General features: G+C 41.8%; 1 protein-coding gene across 2 annotated transcripts in view; it reads right to left on the bottom strand.

Moving 5' to 3' along the window:
• MTR (5-methyltetrahydrofolate-homocysteine methyltransferase) overlaps positions 1–19092 on the bottom strand; it is a 134561-nt gene that overhangs the window by 104996 nt on the left and 10473 nt on the right. For both annotated transcript variants that reach the window (XM_075862762.1, XM_075862763.1), the window contains exons 2-6: positions 18225–18439; positions 16577–16666; positions 11441–11510; positions 9192–9284; positions 6262–6368 (exon numbers count right to left, since the gene is read on the bottom strand). In XM_075862762.1, coding sequence (XP_075718877.1) covers positions 6262–6368; positions 9192–9284; positions 11441–11510; positions 16577–16666; positions 18225–18439 — 575 coding nt within the window. The remainder of the gene's footprint in view (positions 1–6261; positions 6369–9191; positions 9285–11440; positions 11511–16576; positions 16667–18224; positions 18440–19092) is intronic.

Genomic DNA, 19092 nt, shown 5'->3' with positions numbered 1-19092 from the left:
TGAAGTGCGATGATACCCCGCCTCCCCTATGCAAACCCAGAAGCATCATGGGTCAAATGTAGACTGCATTAGAGGGAACTACATCAGACAAGAAGAAGAAACCAAGATGGCAGACAACTCATAAATGGCACATCAAGTAGAACAGGTAATCTTTAACCCTTTAACACAGGGGTCTAAAACTCGGCCGGGTAAGTGGGCCGCATATAGAAAAAATGGGAAGTTGACGGGCCGCATTACTTTCAAATTTGATACAATACAAAATTATTGTTAATCAATTAGTTATTTGAACTACCATAACACTATATTACTAGAATAATAATACTACATTACTATAATAATAGCGCTAGGTTTAAAATTGTAGATATTTCTCCACGTGCTTATTTCAACAATCCAGCTTTCCAGTTTAAGTGTCGCTAAATGCAGTCCGGCGGCTCAGTTAGCACACATGTCAAGATTGGGCAGCCCCTTTTTAGATGCTGCCGCAGTGCCCTCTGTGGATAATGCAACACACCCGTAGATAAGGCCACAGTGCCCTCTGTAGATAAGGCCACAGTGCCCTCTGTAGATAAGGCCACAGTGCCCTCTGTAGATAAGGCCACAGTGCCCTCTGTAGATAAGGCCACAGTGCCCTCTGTAGATAAGGCAACACACCCCTAGATAATGCCAGTGTCCTCTTCAGATACTGTCACACACCCACTTGTAGAGGCTGCCACAGTGCCCTCTGCAGAGGCTGCCACAGTGCCCTCTGCAGAGGCTGCCACAGTGCCCTCTGCAGAGGCTGCCACAGTGCCCTCTGCAGAGGCTGCCACAGTGCCCTCTGCAGAGGCTGCCACAGTGCCCTCTGCAGAGGCTGCCACAGTGCCCTCTGCAGAGGCTGCCACAGTGCCCTCTGCAGAGGCTGCCACAGTGCCCTCTGCAGAGGCTGCCACAGTGCCCTCTGCAGAGGCTGCCCCAGTGCCCTCTGCAGAGGCTGCCCCAGTGCCCTCTGCAGAGGCTGCCCCAGTGCTCTGCCCGGGACTCCGCTCTGGGGAAGACCCTGACACACTGTCCATATGTGGACAGCGATGTCAGGGAATTCCACAGAGTCCAGGAGCAGAGCCGACACCAGCGCTCTGCTCCGCTCTGGGCAAGACCCTGACACACTGTCCATATATGGGCAGCGATGTCAGGGAATTCCACAGAGTCCCGGAGCAGAGCCGACACCAGCGCTCTGCTCGGGACTCTGACTCTGGGGAAGCCCCAGACATTGCTGTTCATATGTGGACAGCGATGTCAAGGAATTCAAGAGTCTCGGAGCAGAGCCGATACTAGCGGCTCTGTGTCCCGCGGGCCACAGATGACAGCCCCAGGGGCCGCATGCGGCCCGCGGGCCGTGTGCTTGAGACCCCTGCTTTAACAGCATGCCACGTACATGTATATAGCAGCCATTAAGGGGAAGTATGGAGCGGGCTCATACAGCCGACAGCTCACTGCAACGGACAATATCAAAGATCATTTTGAGGCCTTATTCACACGATTGTATTTCACTTCCGTGTCACACGGACCTATACAATTCAATGGGGCCATTCAGATATTCAGTGTTTTTCATGCAACGTGTGTCCGCTGCGTGAAACTCAATGCATGTCCTATACTTGTGCGTTTTTTTGCGCATCACGCACCAATCGAAGTCAGTGGGTGCGAGAAAATCACGGAAAGCACACGGACACATATCTGTGTGCTGTCCGTGATTCACGCAACAGTTGCTAAAGAAATGATGCGAAAAAGAAAAACACCTCCTTCAGTTTGTTTTGCTGAAGTAAAAAACACGTGAGATACGGATGACATACGCGCGTAAAAACCTCAGACGCGCACCGTACCCAGAATTGTAACGCGCGCAAAACGGACACACTCGTGTGAATAAGGCCCGATTACGATGTATTACCCCTTCGATGCCACGTTCAATCACGACCGCAGTATTTAAAGAGTTAGAATCAGGGGGGCGGCCACCCTCCAATGTACCATCGAAATGGTCAGTATACGAATATACTACAATACAATAGTATTAACGTATATAATGCAAGCGATCGCTGGTTCATGTCCGCAAGGGGACCAATAAAAATAGTAAGAATACAAAAAGTATTAAAAGTTTAAAAAAAAAGCCCTCTTCTAACTTTTTCCCTAAACGAACTTAAAAAAATAAAAATAAAAAAGTTAACATAACTGGTATGGCCGCATCCGTAAAAGTCTGAACTATTATAAAACAGATTTAACCCGCTTGGTGAATGCCAAAAAAGTAAAAACACCCAAATTGCTATTTTTTGGTCACCCTGGTTCAAAAAAAAATATATAAAAAATGTACCCCAAAATGGTACCAATAAAAACTACAGATCGCCCTGCAAAAAAAATACGCCCTCACATCACTGAATCGACGGATAAATAAAAAATAAAAATAAAAAGTTATGGCACTCAGATTATGGAGACACAAAACAATTTTTTTTTAACAAAGTGTTTCTTTTAAAAAATATTAATTTGGTATCGCCGTAATCGTATCAACCCGTAGATTAAGGTGAACATGTAGCTTTTACCTGCTCCGGCCTGAAAGATATTCATTGTGGTCATTAGAGCCAGGATTTACCTATATAGTATGTCGTTTTTACTACCTGATGGACCCAGTAAAAATGAAACCCCCCCAAAAAATGGCTTAATCGCTGTTTTTTTTTGCCCAGTACACCTCACAAATACTTTATGCTGCACAATTCAGGCAAAAAAAGGGATATAAAAATATTGGAGTGTTTTTTTCAAAAAAATCATTCAGCCTGCCTACAGACACCACATTAGAGACCTTAGAAGCTTACTAGACACTGTTTAATCATGGAGTTCAACGCATAAACCGTATGCATTAGGCCTCGTTCACATATGCGCCAGGGTCCCGTTCTGTCGTTCCGTCGGAGCTTCCCGTCACCATTGATTGCAATGGTGACGGATCTGGTGCCAATGGTTTCCGTTTGTCTCAGTTGTGCAAGGGTTCAGTCGTTTTGACATAATGAATACTGTAGTCGACTGCGATATTCATCCCGCTATTCATTCAAAACGACGGAACCCTCACACAACTGAGACAAACTATTCGCACCGGATCAGTCACCATTGAAATCAATGGTGATGCAAACGGAAACCTAAGGTTTCCGTTTGTTTCAGTCAGGGTCCCGTTCTGAATGGAAGCTTCGGTGGAACATCAGAATGGGAACGAAGCCTTAAAGGGAATGTGTCGTTAGAAATAATTTTTTTTTTTTAGTTAAACAATCATCATTTAAGTGATTACACATTGTTTTAATGTTTTCACAAGTCAGGAAATATTATAAATTAGATTCTAATTTATAACATTTCCATGTGCTGGCCACTAGAGGGAGCAGTTCCCAAAATTGCAGCATGGTCAATGTGGTAAAGCAACCTCATTGCTTTATGTTGCAAATTTGGGGTAGACACACTCTCTCTAGTTTCCTCACACAATCCCCCCTCCCTTCTTCTAGCTAGTGCCAGGAGAAGGAGGGGTTTGAATCTTCAAACCTCCTACACTGTGTGCCGCCATTTTCTGAGCGACTGCACAGTGTAGGAGGATTAGATACAGTGCTCAGCAGACAGTAGAACACGAACATACACGAACATAATACACACATCACATACACGGACATAAATTACCTTCTCCTGCCGCCTCCGCTCCTATTCCTTGCGCCTTCGCTTCCTTGAACATATGGCCGGAAGCCGCGGCCGGAAGTCGTCCTCTTACTGTCCGGCCGCGGCTTCCGGTCCACATGAAAAGGGTGCCGGATTTCGCTCTGCGAACGAGCTTCGATTTGGTCTGTGTGGGAGCGGCGCACGCGCCGTTCCCACACAGACGGCGTACGCTTCAGAGAATGGAACGGCTCCCGTTCGCATTCTCTATGGGGATGTATGTGCCGTATTCCATCTCTGTATGTGTCGTTAATCGACACATACAGAGATGAAAAAAAAATGGCAGCCCCCATACAGAAGTAAAAGAACAAAGTAAAAAGTAGAACATGAGAACGCAAATAAATAAAATTTGTTAATATCATATTAAAAGCAATGATAAAAAAAAAAAAAATCATGACACCTTCCCTGTGCGTGTGCGTGTGCGTGTAATAACAGTTTTATGATTTTTAGTTTATAAAAAAAAAAAAAAGTTCAATACGTTTAGCAAAACAACAAAGCAGAGCTGTTCTAACACAATGTTCTTAACCACGTGGCCATTTAGCCTACTGCTCTTGCAACCTGGATACTGCAAGTAGAATATGGTATTTATAACATGTACAACAGCATATTTCACTATCATGTGCATTGTACACATTGCATCATCATGTACTCCGTTAAAGGTTAGTTCATCAAGTTCAAATATCTACATAGCTTATCTGCTCATGTACATAAGGGAAAAAAAAAATCATGTAATGGTAATATGATATTTGCAGAGGAAAATAGAGCTGTTTGGTTGGGAACGGCAGTAGTGAAAACTCGCTTTTAATGGTAATAATTTTAAAGAGAACCTTTCACCTGCCCATACATGGACAGGTGAGGGCACCATGTAATAGACAGGGCTGCACAAACCCTGTCTCACTTTAAAAAAAAATCCTATCCTCCTCCGTTATTTAGATATAGGTGCCGTTATATTTGGCGCCCGATATTTAAGTAACCCCCTGAAGTGTCAATGGGGCATGTAATTTGCAAGGGGGTGTGTAACTTATCGCTGTTAGACTGTCCAATCAGCTACGGACAGTGTCACAGCCAGAGCTGGAGAAAGGAGAGCGTGTGCTCAGCTCCGCCGCCACCACGGAACAGAAGAGAAGAAAAATGTGAATTATTCTTCTTCTTCTGTTCCGCGGCAGAGCTGTGCGTGCACGCTCTCACTCACTCGTCAGCTCCCACAGGGTTTGTGCAGCCCTGCCTATTACATGGTGCACTCAGTGGACATGTATGGGCAGGTGAAATATTCTCTTTAACATGCATATTTTTACTAGGATTTGTTTTTGCTTTGTATTTTTTTTTTGCCTGGGAATACTAATTTCTTTAGTGGGTCTCGGCTTTTAGGATAACCAAATGATTCAGTACAGATTTGCTTTAACAGTGCTGCTCCTACTAAACAGAGACCTTTTATTTAGCCAAAACCAAGAGTGGCTCCTAAAAGGGAGAAGTATATTCCCCATTCTCTGCTAATTACAGCGTGGCATTCTCAGCAGATATGGTTAAAGGGGATTTCCCACAAACATTTATTACCTATCCACAGTAGAAGTGGTAAATATTTAATTGCTGGAGAATCTATTTATCCCTAGTATAGGGGTCCCAAGTCCCCTGATCCTCCTTCCTCAACACACGACCCATTGTGCAGAATTTGACTGTTTTAATAACTTCCATAGAGATTGTGAGGATCAATACATGCTCAACCTTCACTCTATTCAACCTCACCACAGCAGTATGCCTGAAGAGAAATTGGGGACAAATCGGGATCCCAGTTATATTAACTGCGGAGGTAACAGCGAGTGATAAATGTTGATGGTTGAAAAACAAATGCTGCTTAGCCAAGTCGCTCTACTGTTTAATTTCCTAAGAAATCACATACATTTCTCTGATCACAGATGCGACAACTGAATGACAGAAAGGGAAACAGAACTGATCAGTTTTTGCTGTATAAATGTGATACGCCATAAAATCATTTATTACTTTTTTTTTACCTCAAACACCAATAGAACAGTTTATATGCTTTATACCAAAGATTATACCTCAAAAGATGTAATATTGTATAATCAATAACACTAAGGCATTCTTAAGGCTGGTTTCACACACAATGGTTTGACATGTTTTCTGTGGCGTTTCTCGCAACAATTTTTTTCTTTTTTACGGTTTTTGTTGGAGGCAAAATTGCTGCAGACAGATGTTACTTTGAAATCTAAAGTGTAGTATGAAAAAGCCTACCTACATAGTGTTATGGTTTTTGTAGCATTTTTGGGGTCAGTGGCATATTTCTCTATACAACTTCAAAAACGGCAGGAAAAATTTACAAAATGACAATAAAAAAAACAAAAAACAAACACATGCATGTAAAAATACACAATTAATTTTTTAAGATTAAAAGTTATCTCCTAACCACAGGACAGATGATAACTTGCTGATCAGTGGGGGTCCGACCCCCACCGATCACGAGATCTCTCGAAGATGTTACAAGGACAAGACTTTCATGACAACATATATCCACATATTTCAATATTTGACACTTACTTTGGCATTAGCAGTATCAAAAATAGTTTCCACCAGTAAAATGTCAACGCCACCATCCAAAAGACCTCTTGCCTGTTCTGCATAAGCATCCACAAGCTCATCAAATGCTGGAAAACAGAAGGACCGCATGGAATATTGACTTACGTTAGATAAATGATAAAAATAAAAAAAGTGTACTCTGGTGTTTTGTATATTGGGAAGCATATTTGACACTATGCACTGTATAAAAATCTTATGTAATAAGAATTAACTCATAATTAACTCTCATAGGATGCAGTGCTGAAGACACCATTGCATCATAGGAGCTCTGTTAAGTTGTTAGGCCTCATGCACACGACCGTAGCCATGTGCACGGCCGTGATTTCCGGGTCGGCTGGCCACGGAGTGACAGCCGCGAGCCGCCGGCAAATCAGGGGCTGTGCACATGGCCGCGGTCATTATTTTCAAAAAGCCCGGTAAAACCACGGACGTGTGCATGGCCCCATAGAAATGAATGGGGCCGCAATTCTCCCGTGGATTTTTGGGGGAATTGCGGCCGCAAAAGCACGTTCGTGTGCATGGGGCCTTAGGCGGAGTTTACACAAGGGGAGATGTTGTAGGAAAGAGGCGGTGCAGACGAACCGGAACCCTGTACCAACGAGATAGTAGTTTGAAACTGGCTTCTTGATAACGAGAGCCTATCGAGGTCTTGTGGGCCAGGGTGAGGACGCGTTTTTGTTGCACGGTTGAGAGGGAAATGCTCAATTCAGTCTCCCATTGTGAGAGGTAGTCAGGGGGAGGGAGATCAGGAGGATTTTGAAGTAGGGTGTAAATTGTCGACAACGTGTGTCGAATCAGATCAGTACCAACACACAAATCTTCGAAAGGTGTCCTGTCAATTTGATATAAAGAAGGAGACTAAATGTAGGAACAAAAAAGGCGAAGTTGAAGGGATCTCCAATGACGCAAGGGCTGTAGGTCAGGTAACTGAGACAGATCAGAAATAGAGAGCCAATCCGCACCACTCAGGAAATGAGCTGCTCTGAACTTGACTGAGGCGAACCAGGATCGAAAGACTGGGTCTGTCAGACCTGAGGAGAAAGAAGGGTTCCCCAAAATTGGGTACATTGAGGAGTGAACTGGGAGTAAAGTTGACCTCAACGATGAGATGGAACAACCTAACAGAGTAGGGCCAATAGTAGGGTGTTGGCGAAGGGGTTTGAGTAGGGTACGGTCCAGCCATGGGATAACAGCAAGGGGAACCGTAGACAAACTTTGAACCAAACTCACCCACGGTTTGAAGAGAACGTGTCTACACCAGTCAACTATCTGTGCGAGGTGGGACGCAATATAGTAAGTTCTAACATCAGGAAGAGCTAGGCCCCCTGACTCTTTAGTTCTACACAAAAGTGTGCGTTTGAGTCTAGAAGATTTACCATTCCAAACGAATGATATTTGCAGGGAATTGACCGCTTTGAAAAACGATAGTGGAATGGCTATAGGAGGAGCCAGGAACAGGTAAAAGATCCTAGGAAGGATATTAATTTTGAATATGGTGCATCGTCCCATCCATGTGAAGGCACCTTTCGTCCACCTCGAGAAGTCCAACTTTAATTCGGCAAGGAGAGGAGGGAAATTTATGCTGAATAGTTCTTTCAAGTCAGCTGGGATGTGAACCCCAAGATATTTGAGGGCTACCGGGTTCCATTTAAAGCTAAAGGACTGTTGACTTCGTATAAATTTAAATAAAACAAAACATTTTTGGTTTAAAACTAAACTTCATTCCCTAGAAAGGAGTTCTGCAGAACACCGTGCTTGCAATAAAAACTAGAAAAATTGCTCAAGGTCCAGGTATTAGTGACACGGTGGTCCCCTTCTCTAGGTGATGTCCTCTGTAGCAAGATGCATGTGACTTAAAAAGGTTGTCCAGTTTATAAAACCCATTTTGATACACCCTATTAGGGAATTCTGCATTAATATAGGAGTACTCTGTTCAGGATCCTCATCTTTTGGCAGAGAGGGCTACAAAACGTGGATCTTACTCTGGAGGAGCAGTCCTGTCTTGCATTACATAGACAACCCATTGATTTAAATGGGCACTGTGTAATCCTTAATTTCCCCTGTGGTGGCGCTGCAGAGAAATTACTCTTACTGCCAGGTTTCCTCACAGATTACTGCTGATCGATGGGGGTCCCAAGAGGGAAAACACTGTCAAATAAACCTTCTAATAAGTAGGGATTGACTAAAGCAGAGAATCCCTAAAGGTCACATTACCACCTGCCCCTTCCATACAGGAAACTATACTGATATGCGTCAGATCAGTATATGGAGATAGTTTTAACTACCACTTTTCCCTTCATATGAAAAACAAGTAATCTAAAATCATGGCAATGGACTACTGCTCTAATCATACTACAACAATGAGTTCTTAGCGCAATTTGTACAGAAAAATAAAACGTCAGGACGGAATAGAGCTATTCAACATTTTATGAATAATTTGAAGGGTCACGCTAAAGAATATTTAAGAACCCACTATTAATTTATTCATACATTTATATGAAGTATAACAAGGAAATGGCACAACCATTAATTCTTTAAAAAAAAAAAAAATAATAATAATTTACATTAAGGGGTATGCAAGTATTAACTTAAACCGACATTAGGTGACCCAAAAGGTGCTCTTCAATAGTAGGAACCAACGAACAATATTGCAATAATAATGTAGTGAAGGGGTCAACAACCTTCGGCACTCCAGCTGTTTCAAAACCACAATTCCCAGAATACCCTGACAGCCTGTGTCTCGAATAATGAGGCCCTTGGCAATCAGGGCATCCTGGGAGTTGTAGTTTCTCAACAGTAGGAGTTCCGAAGGTTGCAGACATCGGACGTAGTGTATTCTGACTAAAAGGCAATCATAACCAATCAAAATAAACACTAATATACAAACGTACTAATATTTCTGTAGTCTGGTCTTTCAACAGAAGGAGAGACAGACAGTGTCTTATTTGTTGGCCCCATTGCTCCTGCCACAAATCTCTTCGTTCCTAAAAAAAAAAAGAAAGCTATACCAATTAGCATACACATAACTACTCCTTTATAGAGTTAGTTATACAATCTAGTAAATGAATTACAACATAACAGAAAAAAAATATTATTGGGCTTTGGGTTAAATCATTCTCAGTCATAGTAACAGGGCGAAATGGAACCAGATGAGAATCAGGTCTTGCCATAAATCAGGCTAGGGCTACCCGGCGACTTTGGCTGCAACACAAGTCAAGCATCCAAAGATGGTTGTGTCGCGATGTGTACATCACCGCAATCTAAGTAAACGTAGTTGAACTGCAACCCGCAAGTTGCAGCAACACCACAGCTGCAAGTAGTCGTGCGGGATAGGATTCCTTGCGACTGTGGAGTCGCGGTAACTTGCGAGTTGCATAGTGACCACGCAAAATTTCACTACCTGTGACAGGGGCAAGGATCTTTGCCTGCGGGACCTGTATCACAGCTAAAGTCGCCGTGTAGTCTTAGCCTTATACTGAGGTCATACTCTCCATATTTGGCAAGCATGAAAGAACTGCACAAAATATCAGTAGTAGCACTAGACATGATTGGGGATGTGAAGACATTAGGAACGTCTTATTTTTATGTGTTAGCAAGAAGTGTCACATGACAAGTAAAAACCACCTAACTACTAAATTGTCAGTTACAATGGCAATAGTATATAAAATGTGTCATACACACTATTTCCTATCCTTAACCGATCCATACAAATCCATTCCTATTATAGAACCCTATCAGTTTGATCAGGTATTGACAGAAAGAAAAAAAGAATGAGCATTACAAGCGTTCTCTCCTCCAGCTGTCAGCGTGCTACTGCGCATGGTCCGTTTTACCTCTAAAAAAGCAGAGAGAAAGCCCATATTCTCCATCCAACAGCAGTGAATGTGCCCAGACAGACTAGGAACACCAAGGGGTGCCAACCTCAGTTAGTAAATACAGCTTAACAACAAAAAATACATTTAAATACATTATGTAACAAAAGCGTTTATTTCACAATTAGAAGTTATTTTATTAACGTCTTTAATGCTGGGATAACACCTTTAAAGTTCCAGCAAGATCCTATGGCAATAAACATGCATGATTTGTCGATCCAAGAACACATGTTGAAGGGGAAGTCAGAGGGACAGCTATCTAAGACTAGGTTCACACTGCGTTTTTGTCCTTCATTTAACGTATATGCCGGGAAAAGCACCCAGCGCATACGTTAAACGGAGGCTGTAATGGATGCCTAACAGTGGCATCCGTCACACATAGACTATTATGGGATCCATTTAATGGATACATTTTGAGCTTCTTCAGTACATATCCGTTAATCGGATGCCACTATATCCTATTGACGAGGGATGCCACTGTTAGGAATCTGTTTAACATATCCGTCCCCTGTAGGCTATAATGGCATCCGTTTAACATACACGTCATGAAAATGTCATGACGTATCTCTAAACGGATGTCATACAGTGGCATCCATCACCCAAAGGCTAATATAGTATCCACTTATTGGATATATATTTACTACAGGATACCACGGAATGAAATAGTGTAATTTAATTATTTTTGCAGTATACGGAGTATACCGGCTAGAAGGAGGATGTAACGAAACTCTTTTGTCCTCCATCTGACTAGTAGTCCCATATGAAGAGATTAGCTTTCCCGAAGCACACACTAAACATAGGGGGAAAACGCAGTGCGCACCCAGCCTTACAGGGGATTTCCACAATTAAAAAAACAAAAACAGCGCCACACCTGTCTGAGTTGTGTCTTGCACTTTAGACCTATTGAAGTGAATGGAGCAAAACTGCAATAACCACACACAACCTGTGGACAGGTGTGGTGCTATTTTTGGAAAAACAAGTGCCATGTATTTCGGAGCCTGGACAATCCCTTTGAGTGTATTACAAGCATTGGGCTAGAAAAACATGGTTCAATAAAAATTCAACACAATGTCAAAGCTTTTTCAACCCTCAACCAACATAAGAAATGACACTGTTCTGTTGCTCTGCCGTCATACTCTAACACTGCGTGGGAAACTCAGAAAGGGTAACCCATGATAAAAGTCTAGGCAGTCCCAGCCTTATGTCATTAATTGCCCTACTATTCGGATAGGGATGCAGCTGATATAATGTATAACTGAAATTCACACCTGTCTCACACGTTACATCATCAGCTGCTCGTCTCGCTACTTCTGCAGATACTTTATTTAAGCGGTAAGCCTGCAACAACAAAGACAACAATTGAATCCTGAGTTATGCACAAAGTAGAACGTGAACGCTGGAAAACGGTGATAGACTGTGCATGTTAATACTTTCGTCTCTTCAAACACAATACATTAGTACATTGGAACAGGGGTGAACAACCTTTTCTGGTACAAGGGCCACGTTGTTAGATTGTACTGCTCCCGAGGGCTGCAACAAAACTTAATGGGGTACCTCCAACTAGGACATTTATGGTATATTAACAGTATATGTCATAAATGTTTGACAGGTGAGGTTTCCACTTCTGGGACTCCCAACTATGGCAAAACACACAGAAACAGCCTAGAGTTTCACAACACTCAAACTACAATGGACAGAGCAGCCTTCATGCGCGGCCACCTCATCTGCTCCTCTCTAGAGCGTCAAACAGGGAATCAAGGGACATGCCATAGATGTCTCAGATGGTAATATCCCTTTAAAAGATTCCTGCTAATGCACTGCATCATGCCTAGTAGATCCCTTGATGGGGCGGTGCATGACACAAAGACCACCAAAGAGAAATGATCAGTCGTGCACTGCCCCGTCAGGCCTGAACTAGGTATAACACAACATGTTCTTCCTGAATTGCTCCTTTAAGTTATGTTAAAAAAGGACTAAAATACTGGTCCTTCTCAATTAATTAATTTCAGTAATTCAATTCAAAAAGTGAAACTCATATTGTATAGATTCATTACACACAGAGCGATATATTTACAGCATTTTTTTATTTTAATGTTGGAGTATGGCTAACAGTTAATGAAATCCCAAAAGTTAATCTCTCAGAAAATGTGAATATTATATAAGCCCTATTTCAAAAATTATTTTTAATACTGAAATGTTGGCCTGCTGAAAAGTATGTACAGTATATGCACTCAATACTTGGTCGGGGCTGCTTTTGCATGAATTACTGCATCAATGCAGCGTGGCATGGAGGCGATCAGCCTGTGGCCCTGCTGAGGTGTTATGGAAGCCCAGGTTGCTTTGATAGTGGACTTCAGCTCGTCTGTATTGTTGGGTCTGGTGTGCCTCATCTTCCCCTTAACAATACCACGTAGATTCTTTATGGGGTTTAGCTCAGACGAGTTTGCTGGCCAATGGTTATTAATCCAGGTATTGGTACTTTTGGCAGTGTGGGCAGGTTCCAAGTCCTGCTGGAAAATGAAATCAGCATATCCATAAAGCTTGTCAGCAGAGGGAAGCATGAAGTGCTCTAAAATGTCCTGGTAGACGCTGCGTTGACTCTGGACAAGATACAACATGAATCTATCTGTAATGAATCTATATAATATAGGAGTTTCCCTTTTTGAATTGAATTACTGAAATAAATTAACTTTTTTGAGGATATTCTAATTAATTGAGAAGGAGTAGTAGGTGTCTATGTCCTGATGGTTGGGAGCTGCACAGAACAGCACCACGGGACGTTGTTGTGCACCCCATGCATTAGTTGCATCTAGAAAAAAATAAATATAACAAGTCACACTTTTTAAGGTATTACTGAATTTATTTAAAGGGGTTTTCTGATATTGTTTTTGAAATTTATAAAACTTCTATACCTGTTAGTTATGTTGAACCAATGTTACCCAACTGTTTTGATCGCAAATATTCTTTCTACTTCCGCTTTGTTTACATCTCTATTTTGCTGTGCCCGGCAGTTTCCTGTTCTGATCAAAGACTCCAAATCCCAATAAGCATAGCACAGTTGTGACCTCCCAGAGTAGAATCTCCCTGCTCCAGATCCTCCCCAAACCCCCCTATATATATATATATATATATATATATATATATATATATATATATATATGTTTCACGGCCACTTCCTCTCCCATCTCCATCTTATTATTCCTGCATCAAAGCAGTCCGGCTCTCATCCCAAAGCAATCAGAACTGGTGCATGCGCAGTGGGAACTCACAGTAGGAGAAGACATGCAGATGCTTGGCTAACAGAGAATATAGCATGCGTGACGTACATTGTATCAACCAGGCATGCTCATAGGAGGAGGATTAAGAGTATCCGGTCCAACCCTATCCCAAAGTGTACAGTTACATCATTAATGACGTGACCGTACATTCAGACCGACAGAAAAAGGAAGTTACAGCTCATGTACGGGGCTGTGGCGGAAGTTAGAAATTCGGTTTAGGGAGACATCATGTGATCGTATAGGAGATACGCCGTTAGAAACATCTAATGAAACGAAAGTACATAAGAAAAAGATTTTGTTTTATATATTTATTTTAACTAGATTGTATGAATCGGTTCCGGAAAACCCCTTTAAATAACAATGTTCTCCATCGACCAAATCACTCAGGTGAAATAGCAACTGTCCCCTTAGTTGTACCTGGATCCACAATGATTTTCTATGCCGCAAATACTGGATTTTGCAATAACAGTGCATTACTGCCACTAATTTTGACCTATGGGGTAAAGGAATACGTGTATATATACCGTATTTTTCGGACTATAAGACGCACCCAGGTTTTAGACAACAGAAAATAAGAAAAAATGTCATATTTTACTACTTTTACAAAGAAAAACCTATTGGTGAAAAAAAATAGTTTGTTCAGTTTCACCACATTCTGAGAGCTATAGCTTATATTTTTTCATCGTTTGTGCAGTGTGAGGGCTTAGTTTTTGCGGGTCGAGCTGTAGATTTCATTAGCACCATTTTTTGGTAAATACGATTTTTTTATCACTTTTTAGGGCATTCTTTTTAGCGCTGTTGTGACGAAAAAACAAAGTTTCTGGGGTTTTAATTTATTTATTTTTACGCCGTTCACCGTACGAGTCAAATAATCCAATATTGTAATAGTTTGGACTTTTACGGACGCAGCGATACCAATTTTTTTTTATTTTTACATTGTGCTTGGGGAAAAAAAATGGGAAAATTTTACACTCCTGAAAATGTATCTAATTTTTTTTATTTTTACACATTTTAATAGTTCCCCTAAGGGACTTGAACCAGCAATCATTAGATTGTTGGTACAATACATGAATGAGTTATGGAAACAGCGTAACTCGCTGAGCTACGTTGTTTCCATAACACCCATAGTAGTGAATGCCAGTTACAGAAGCAGCGTAGCATGCTACGCAGTTTCTGTAACTACTATTCAGTTCTATGGGAGTTACGGAAACTGCGTAGCTCAGCGAGTTACGCTGTTTCCGTAACTTGACCATGTAAGCAGGAAGTGGCCAGAAGACAGCAGAGCCAGGTAAGATAGAACTGGGCTTAGGGGTCCCCGTTCTAGAGATAGATGCGGGTCCCAGAGGTGGGACCCACATCTATCTGAGTTATGACATATCCTTCATGGGAAAACCAATATAAATGCCGCGGTCGCTATTGACCACGGCATTTAACTAAACGACCAGGAACAGCGCCATCACTGTTCCTAGCCGTTAGAGCAGCGTGTCAGAAGCGGACATCTGAAGTGTATGGAGCGTGAGCCCGCTCCATACATCATCCCCTCATCGCTCCATGATGTGTCGGCACATCACGGGCCGGGAAGGTGTTAAGTAAGGAGCAGTTAGGGGGCCCGGCACTGCAGAGTACCCTGACTGGCGACTATAAGGCGCAGGGACTTTTTAGCAAGATTTATTCTTGCTAAAAACTGCGTCTTATAGTCCGAAAAATACAGCACATGCCATTTCATGCAACTGCAAAATCTCAGGAAACAATGTTGGCTTTTTTGCATTAAAGTAATTGGAGGGACTTAAGACAGCATGAGATTTCAGGCACCCCATAGGTAAAAAAAATAGCTCTGATAATTGTGGCATGTAATATCACCATGGCACCCTGACCCTCACCAACCAACTGACCAAATGTAATTAATAATTAGTTTCAGTTGAACACTGCATATTCGATTGTAACCCGTCCTATCTAAACTTCATATAATATAGTAACTAATGTAGAATGGAAGAAAGAAATCAGATGTCACTTAAAAGGCAATGTCTACATAAATGGATGATCTATAGCTATCGGTGTTGCTGCCACAGAGGCAACATTTTCTAAGCTGCCTGAGAGATGCCACGCCTGCTCATTGGCACTGGTTAGTCTCCAACTGAGAAGTAGTTCATTAGTGAAAACGGCTCAAGTGAACTCCATACTTTATAGCAATTTATAGAGTTTTAGAAAGATAATTCTAGAATTCTTTATTCAGTCATATCAGTTATGTAGTCTTGCTATAATGTATCCTTTTTACAGGCTGAGTACATCACGGGTCTCTGTCAAGTATACAACTGCTGGATCTCTGTATGGTAAAAACCTCACCCTTGCAACATTGACCTTCAAATACTACATTTCTTTACACTGGTATCTGTGATTTGGTAGTTTAGATTGATCTGTGTTTTTTGCAATTTATAAACAGGAAACCTCTAGTTATTTTAATTTCCCACTACCTCCCCCTGCAGATTCTGCTGTGGGTGATTCCCTCCCTATCGTCACACTGATACTGACGCAGCCTGCGTGATCTGCCCTCTCTGAAGACTCGGATGCTTTCCACACTATGATCTGCCCTGTACAACCTCCTCCCTGCTGCTAAGGGCTCATTCACACGAACGTGAATCTTGTCCGTGTGACGACCGTTAAAACAATGGCCGTCACAAAGACCCATTCATTTCAATGGGGCCATTCACACATGTAGGACTTTTCACGCAGCGTGTGTCCGTTGAGTGAAACTCACTGCATGTCCTATGTTGGTGTGTTTTTCACGCACCGCACACGGATGCACATCTGTGTGTTGTGCATGATGTGCGCATCAATTCCATTGAAAAAAAAAAAATGATGTGCTTTGCGAGTGTGTGAAAAACGCATGCCACATGCAAAGAACACCGGACCAGATTCACATGCATTTTTCACGTGTGATTCGGATACGCTCATGTGAACGTAGCCTTAACATCTCCAAGTCAAATGTTAAACGTTTGACTGTGATAACGTCTTTCTAAGATAATTAACTAATTATTTTGCTGAACAATGTACAATGAGATCAGGAACAGAAAAAGGACTCCAGCTATAGAGTGAGCACATAATCATCTAGATAACAAGGAATCTTACCATGTGTTCAAGGCCATAGTCTGCCTGTGCAATACTCGTACTGCTGAACGTGTTGGTTTCCACAATGTCTGCTCCACAAAGCAAATACTCCTACAGAAAGACACATATTAGAAATTCACTTTCACTTGTTAAAGAGGCTCTGTCACCACATTATAAGTGCCATATCTTCTACATAATATGATCGGCACTGTAATGTAGATTACAGCAGGTTTTTTTATTTAGAAAAACAATCATTTTTGACGGAGTTATGACCTATATTAGCTTTATGCTAATGAGTTTCTTAATGGACAACTGGGCATGTTTTACTTTTTGGCCAAGTGGGTGTTGTGGAGAGAAGTGTATGACGCTGACCAATCAGTGACCAATCAGCGTCATACACTTCTCCCCATTCATTTACACAGCACATAGCGATATAGCTATATCGCTATGTGCAGCCACATACACAAACACTAACGTTACTGCAGTGTCCTGACAATGAATATAAATTACCTCCAGCCAGGACGGGATGTGTATTCAGAATCCTGACACTTCGCTAACGTTTCTGTGAGATTTACAGCAAGGCAAGGGTAATCTCGTTTTAAAGGACAGTTTACAGCGTAATCTCGCGAGATTACACTTGGTTTACTGTAAATCTCACAGAAACGTTAGCGAAGTGTCAGGATTCTGAATAGACATCACGTCCTGGCTGGAAGTAATGTATATTGATTGTCAGGACACTGCAGTAACGTTAGTGTATGTGGCTGCACATAGCGATATAGCTATATCGCTATGTGCTGTGTAAATGAATGGAGAGAAGTGTATGATGCTGATTGGTCAGCGTCATACACTCCTCTGTACAACGCCCACTTGGGCAAAAAGTAAAGCACACCAAGTTGTCCATTAAGAAATGCATTAGCATAAAGCTAAAATAGTTTTTGACGGAGTTATGACCTATCGTTTTTCTAAATAAAAAAAAACACTGCTGTACTCTACATTACAGCGCCAATCACGTTATGTACAATATAGGCCACTTATAATGTGGTGACAGAGCCTCTTTAAGCAGCTCATAGCTACTGAATGAATGTTGTTTGATAAACCAAAATATAGAATATAATCTTCATTTAAAAAGTCTATGAGCAGTGTAAACAGAAGGTTCATTTTTTGCACATCCATGTTCATAAATGATGGATTTGTATCCGCAATAGCATAATAAATTCCTATTGCCAAATACCATCCCTTTACCAGCAGGAGCGATTCAGATAACAAATGAGAGCTGCAGCAGCAGCCTCACTAACACTCTGTTCACATCTGCGTTGGCCCTTCCGTTTTAAACGGATCCATCACATTTAATGTAAATGGATGCCAAACTGAAACAGTATGACAGACACCACCAACACCCGTCGGAACCCATTGACTTTAAACGGTTCTGCCGGGTTTCCGTGCGCTATCGTTTCCGGTATTTTCGGTCAGATCTGTGACGATGGCCCCTAACGGAACATCCAATGCAGATGTGAACAGGCCCTAACTGATGCAAATGGAAGTGATTCCTTTTGTAAGCGTGATCTATTGATGTTGATGCTAAAAAAGAAACGGAAAGCTCCTTTCAGATTTTTTGGGATGCAAAAATTTAGACAGCAGACTACACTACAAAAAAATTATGCAGAAATACCTTGTGAATTTTGTAGATTATGTCTGGCTGGGTGATGCTTAGAAGATCATTATTGCCTTGTAAAGAATTGCAATGGTCTACAAACTCCTGTCCCCTGAAGGACTCTTCTGAAAGGGTATGCTGTTGGATCATGGTGCCCATCCCACCATCCAATACCATGATCCGCTCCCGAAGGATCAATTCCAGTTCTTCATGTGTGTTGACTTGAGTCATGGCTAAAAACGATGAGAAATAAATGCTTGTTTGAACAGAAAAGAAAATCGTTTTTTTTATAGTTTGCAACGGAACAGCAGATACAAAACAATATAATTCAGAAATAAAGAAGTCTCATGATACAAACCTGGAATCATACACACATAGCAAAGCATAACATAAAGCAATAAAATCTGCTTGCCCAGAAGACTAAATTCCTTTTTTACTATTCTAGGACACTAAATCACTTATCATTCCCGCTACTATATTACGGATCTGTAATTAATGGCATGCAATATTATAGAAGTATTCTCCCCTTTACCAAAGTTACAAAAAAAAAGTGACTTAAGCTCTGTTCACATCCGCATTACTATTTCTGTTGTTCTGCTCCATCATAGGAGCAGAACAACGGAAACAACGGCAGTGATGTATCCATCGCATGATGGGCACCAATGGCGCCCCACGAAACACATTGACTTTAATGGCTTACAGCAACGCTATTTTTTCTGCAATCTTGAACCAGATTTGCAACAGAGGCTCCTAATGGAGCGTACAACTCAGATGTGAACATAGCCTTAAATGGGTTTTCCCACAAACCCATGTATCCGCTAGTCACTGGATAGGGGATACATATGTAATTGCTGGGGATCCGATCGCTGGGACCCCCAGCGGTGAG

The sequence above is a fragment of the Rhinoderma darwinii genome, chromosome 4, assembly GCF_050947455.1.
Source record: "Rhinoderma darwinii isolate aRhiDar2 chromosome 4, aRhiDar2.hap1, whole genome shotgun sequence".
In the NCBI taxonomy this organism is placed as follows: Eukaryota; Metazoa; Chordata; class Amphibia; order Anura; family Rhinodermatidae; genus Rhinoderma; species Rhinoderma darwinii.
This window is presented reverse-complemented; position numbering and strand designations above follow the sequence as displayed.